Source organism: Lygodium microphyllum, chromosome 16, assembly GCF_053477565.2.
Source record: "Lygodium microphyllum isolate KBCC chromosome 16, Lygodium_microphyllum_v1.1.10, whole genome shotgun sequence".
Lineage (NCBI taxonomy): Eukaryota > Viridiplantae > Streptophyta > Polypodiopsida > Schizaeales > Lygodiaceae > Lygodium > Lygodium microphyllum.
Genome location: NC_141150.1, coordinates 56,330,669 through 56,336,668, shown reverse-complemented (window position 1 = coordinate 56,336,668; position 6,000 = coordinate 56,330,669). Strand labels below are relative to the sequence as shown.

General features: G+C 38.9%; 1 protein-coding gene across 1 annotated transcript in view; it reads right to left on the bottom strand.

The window, feature by feature from the left end:
• Positions 1 to 1,980: 1,980 nt before the first annotated feature.
• Positions 1,981 to 6,000, bottom strand: part of LOC148022854 (Tetratricopeptide repeat (TPR)-like superfamily protein) — a 167,474-nt gene continuing 163,454 nt past the window's right edge. The window contains exons 25-28 of the mRNA XM_087695772.1: positions 5,636 to 5,929; positions 5,294 to 5,449; positions 3,224 to 3,375; positions 1,981 to 3,094 (exon numbers count right to left, since the gene is read on the bottom strand). Coding sequence (XP_087551898.1) covers positions 2,407 to 3,094; positions 3,224 to 3,375; positions 5,294 to 5,449; positions 5,636 to 5,929 — 1,290 coding nt within the window. The 3' untranslated portion in view covers positions 1,981 to 2,406. The remainder of the gene's footprint in view (positions 3,095 to 3,223; positions 3,376 to 5,293; positions 5,450 to 5,635; positions 5,930 to 6,000) is intronic.

The window sequence follows — 6,000 nt, the reverse complement described above, 5'->3', positions numbered from 1 at the left end:
TACTCTTATGACATTTGGTCAAGAGAAGAACGAGTTTCACACTCACTAAAGGCTCAATGAATGTGTTATATCAAGCATCGATAGTTAAAAAAAGGGCATGCTAGATCGTCTTGAAAATAATCTCATGCTATTAAGATTCCTTTACTAGTGCATGAACCTTATCTAACTTCTTTTATCAAAATCAAACCAATATTAAAAGCAATGGACATGAAAGTGTGCACACGTGCGCGTGCACACATTATTATTATTATCTTTGGGAATCCCAATTCTCAAATGGGACCTTACTAGCAATGACTTACCAAGGAAATAAGTCAATGAATAATCTATATAGAGAGAATCATGAATGTACGTACTCCATGGAACAAATACATATAAATTAAATAATGTCAACAAGTATATAGCACATGCTTTAGTTCCACATTGTTTCATATTTAGTAGCATTAATGGTAAGTCATGTGAGAACATAAATTGATAGTAACATGATATTGATTCCTATCCTCTCCTACAAAATAAAATGATAAAAGTAGGAAAGTAATCATTTAGTCGTAACCATGATCACATGTGCTTTTCATAAATATGCAAAATTCATAAACATGTCTAGGGACATGCCACAATAAAATTGATAGGATGAAAATAGAAGCACCACCTTATGTCCATGAGTTGGAAAGCAAATCTTAAAAGGTACAGTCCACTCAATTCGAAAGGATAAATCTAGCCATAATCTTCAAGGTATATACTCTTTCACTCTATTCCCACCACCACATCCTAAGCACAAACATATCCATGTGCATTTTCAAACATGTGGAAGATAAGGGTGCACACAAAACACCTCCACATTATCTATGACAACAAAGTCATGACAAATTAGATAACTAGAGATAGAATCCCAATTGTAAATGTACATCATAAATCCATTGCTACATGGCTAGAGGATAAGTAGAGAAATATACATCATGATGTTGAAGGACAAACCCATCACTACTTGACTAGGGGCATGGAACCACAATGACATGAAGGAAACTACATATGATCTAACCATAAGCTCAAGGATTTGTACGTTGATTGTCACTACCACATTTAGAGCACAAACCATAAATCAATGACATTGTTAGAAATAAGGCAAGGAAATTTTCACAACTCCAAGCTAAATAAATGGCCAGATTCTCTATCCAATCATTTGGCCACAAATCCAAAAGCATAATCTTAAGCATCTCGGAAGCTAAGAATGTTGAGAAGGCCAGAAGCTTGTCCTTGACTCCATAACTTGGTCATGACATCCTTGCATGTGACAAATTGCATATACATAAAGGCATGCCTTTTGAGGGTATACCGAATAATTCTACTAAGGATAAATCCAATACACTATACACTTTAAAACCTTCCCTATAACCAAATGAACTTATGTATTACATTCTTGCATCCACCAAAAAACAGAGTTCAAATTAAAAGTTGAGTTTCAAATGAGCCAAACCTTGAAAGTGCTCATGTAAGCCCAATTATCTTTCTTAAAAAAGAGCACTAGGAGTGGTTCTCTTTCAAACCATGCAAAAATCTTGCAAAGTTTGCAGCCGTTTCCTTAATTTCCCCTGCAAGTGATTTAAGCTCTTAGGAACTGACCAAGATTCTTTATCAAGAACTTCCTGTTTTCTTGGCTTTGCTTTGACAAGAGTTTGGCAGGTTCATTGGATTGAACCAACGAATATCAATCAAAGAAGACAGAAAAAGGAGCTTTATCTTTTCTCAGAATTTTCATGATTCAAGGCATCTCTATGGGGTCTAGCTACAAGAAAATCCGCATGAAATCTAACAAAATCGTGTCCAGATTGAAGCGCAAACACAACATCAGAACTAGTCAATATCTCATACGAAAGAAAGAAAGAAAAACTGTAACTCTTTGACCAGTGATTGGTAATTGAAGAGCCATTTTTGTCATTCTGGACTCTACTAATGCATGTTATATGCTTAAGATCAGAACATGTTAGCCTTGACACGGAACAGCCACAAAAATCTTGTTTGCCTTCATTGAGAAATAAATTGACCAAAATGTGTGAATGTTAACTCATTTAAACAATTACTCCCGGTGTTTTACAAGAAACTTGGGTGGATTTATCCCTCACTCCCACTAGTATACATTACTTTGGATCAGACAGGTGAGAGTGTATAACTCTCTCTCTCTGCCCCCCACCGCCCCCACCTTTCTAGGACATCCAGGAAGAATACTTGTTTGCTCCTGAACTCCCCACGTGAATTTGGTTTCTGCATGGGGAACCCTGCTTGATGTACCCATATCTAGGTTGCTGAATCTAAAGCACTTTGCATGTACACTGGCTATCTGAATAGGGCGTATCCCACTTTGAGAATAATGATTCTCTTAGAATAGCATATAAAAAATATCCCCAAAACCATTTACCTGTCCTCTACCGTCAAAATTAAAGGATGACCACATCCAGACCCTGTGATAGATTCCTTTGCACTCACAAAGGATTTGTCTGTCCCTGCCTTTAACTGTTCCCCCTCAGAGGCAATAGCATTGCTTGCCCAAGTAGTTGGGGCAGCAGCAGATATCCTTCTCTCTTTTGGGAGTTCCCCAACCACATCAGAGGGATCAGGCAGTAATTCCCAACTCACATTATAATTTGACAGGTCATAAATTCCGGGCGCAAAAAGAGAAACACAAAGAGGATATTTCACCAAATGTCCACTTCTAAGTTCATCAACTTTGAAAGTATTTAAGGAAGACCATATGTAAGGATTAGCCGATTGTGTAATTGGTTCTAGGTTCTGTGCCAATTTATGAGAATCAACTCTCTCCAAAAGTTTTGTGTCTGCGGATGGTCCAGTAATAGCAGTTCCAGGAGTTTCCAAAGATATGTCATACCACCCTGACTGATTTCTTTGTGGACCTTTAGAAGAAATTAAGCCTGTGACAGAAGAATTGCCTGGAGACATCTCAACCTTGACTGAAGCTGATTTTTTGGAATAATTCTTAATGGTCAAAAAGAAGTTGACATCACAAGAAGGGTTTTGAGAGAAGTCATGAACAACGGACTTGGGTCCTTCCATTGTCCATGCAAGTGGAGAGAGTTGCTTTACCCTGCACAATAAAAACAAAAAGTTCAGGCAAATTAAGCTTCAAGAAGACCAGTCAATATAAAAGAGGATAGTGCAAGATCCACACACATGAATCCTTAATATGAAAAATGGATTGCAATAAACAGGCTACCTCCTATGACAAATATGGTGTGTTGCAAGCCGTTGACTATCATGCAGTGATGCAGGCTTTCCTGCTGATGATTCATCTTGCTGCTCCGAGATGAGTATTATATCTATCTCACTCTCCAGCATCGTGTTGTTTACAGCAAGATCATTTGCTTCCTGAATATTTGTAAAATTTGCAAACAGATTGGTATGACACCAATGACAAGAAGGGGTATTGTATTAGAAAAGAAAAATATGAACTGTAAAAATGCCACACAAAGTCAAGAGCTGCCTATGTCTCCAAACAACATAGAACTAAATTTTCTTGCCTCATGCCAGTAAGAAGAAAATCAAAATGACCTGGTATATTCTCATGCTTTAGTGTGCCATATGCTTGCCTAAGAAATTTCACAGCTCAAATAAAAGCCATCTAACTTAACACAAGCTGGGCACATGTTAAACAACATGATTAATGATGACAACTGTACCAGTTTGACTTGTACTCCATACTTTGTGCTAAAAAATCTCTCCACACCTATCCTCATGGGTCTCACTCTAATCTCTGAAGAGATCTCCAATGGTAGGTGCAAAATCCATTTGGCTAACTTATGACGTGGAGATCAGGGTCTCTATGCCAATTCTTATCACACTGAGTCACTACTGCCTGAATGCTTTGTCAAGAACACCTAGCAAACACCTGCATGTCAAACAAGTTGGCCATCATCTTAAAGGTAAGGGTAAAGAGCCTATTCTCTTGGGAAGCCAGTATGGCAAGCAGTGCAGTTTCATTGGTAAACAACCACATCCACTGTCTATTGGCCTGATTGTGAATGAGCCTGACAGTGGGAATCACTGCTGCTATGATGCATTCCCGTTTAGAGACATTTAAGCTTCTCGCTCTGAAAATCTGTCAAAACTTTGGGAAGGTCTGCTACTCTCCTACCATATTTGATATCAGCAAAGAAAATCTGTCCCAATAAAAGTAGATCTCTACTCTACCCTATGGTATAACACTTAAACTGTTGAAGAAAAGATGCAATCTCTTCTTCCATGACCTGTTTGACAAGCTATGGGTAGGTTTTAAAAAACACAGAAGAGACTGCTCTCCTGATGGCCACCACGAATCTATCTGCAGAGGCCCTGCTGATCCCTATAGCTTTGTACTAATAAAGAAAAAATTCTCTGCTGGCAGGAGACCTCAAACAATAAGCTTCACTAATAAGGTTTTGCTATTGCAGTGAGGATCCACAATGCAGATTCCTCTCAATATTGGCTGAATGATGTAGTCCAATGCATTATTAGCGTGCTGGGCTGTCGTCCCCTCTTCAGCCAATGATGTTAGTTAGGCACTTCACTTGTTAGCCAGGACAAGGTCGAACACAAGGACGTGACACATCGCCAGTTTCTTTTGAGTGATAGTTAGCCACTATTTTGAATGCCAAAAAAGATTTGGTCATTTCCCCTTTTCTGTTCCTGTGGGTTACCTTCAGCATATTGTCTTGTGCCACCAGAGGAACCGCCTGCTGGGATCTAGTAACTGGCATACCCACCACATGCGAAGCAGAGTGGACATGCAGACAGTGTGTTGTAAGCTGCAAAACAGAGCCCCTGGATAATAGATGATGTCTTAACTAGCTGGCAGATGAGGGAGAGTTGGTGTTATAGCATAATGATGTCAAAGAAAGTAAGAGAACAGAAAGCTTTAATCTGTTTATGAAGTTCTGAGCTGCTCATTGGAGTGACTATCCACATCCAAGTAGAAAGCCCCATCCCTCAGGAAGGGCAGGTTATGGTAGGAAGCTTCAAGCACTGATGATCTGATCTTTAGATAAAGTTCTTCCAGCTCAATACGATAACAAACCCCCTTGAAGTGAAACATGTGTCTGTTACCTGACCGTTTCTAATAAGGTAAGTGTGTTATAGGACCTAAATCAATCTGCATGCTTGTCATTTTAGTAGTATGCATAAGAAAAAACTATTCCATATCCTGCAACTCCAGAATTAAATTGCAAGAAATTACATCATTTTAGAAGTCTAACCGATCAACTTGGAGTGTCTGCAAACATTAAGAACCTAAATCACTTCACTGGTTTACCTTCAGCTCTAAACTCCTTTCCTGTGTGTAATAACGATAAAGAGGTCCAGTGGTTATATCAATCAAGGGTTCGTTGCTGCTTGGAGGCCCTAACCGAACATTACTAACAATATCTGACATTTCATTGTCTGTAGGTTGGTCTTTAGCATCAACATCCTGGAGTCAGGATTAAACACAAACCCACGTTATAAATGATCAACACCCAGCCTGAACTGAGGGAGAACCAATACTAATACCTTTTTGAAAATACCAAAGAACAAGCTACTATTGAGAGATCAAAAAACACCTCTGTCCTGAATAGTACATCCTGTTTTACAATGGTAAGCATAGATCCATATGTACCAGCAGCTGGAAAAAAAGTGAAAGAGTTTGACTAGTTGGAAGCAGCTGCCACGGATATACAGATGCAGAGAGGAACGCAGCATCAGTATGACCAGAATCAACAATCTTATCTCCACAGTCCGCGACTGGTGGCAACAAGGGGGCAATCTGCCAGCTCTTTCCAATGCATGAGACTTGTCGTAGCCAAAGACTTTCAGTATTGTGCTGATTTGTAATATCCAATCTCAGAAGGTATTGATCAAGTTGTTGTAAACAAGGAGTTACGTGTGCTGACACTTGCAAAGATGGAAACACCTGTATTATTTTCCAAATGCAGAATTGTCAAATCTATGTAAAGAATTACATAGGATACTTAACAAAATTTT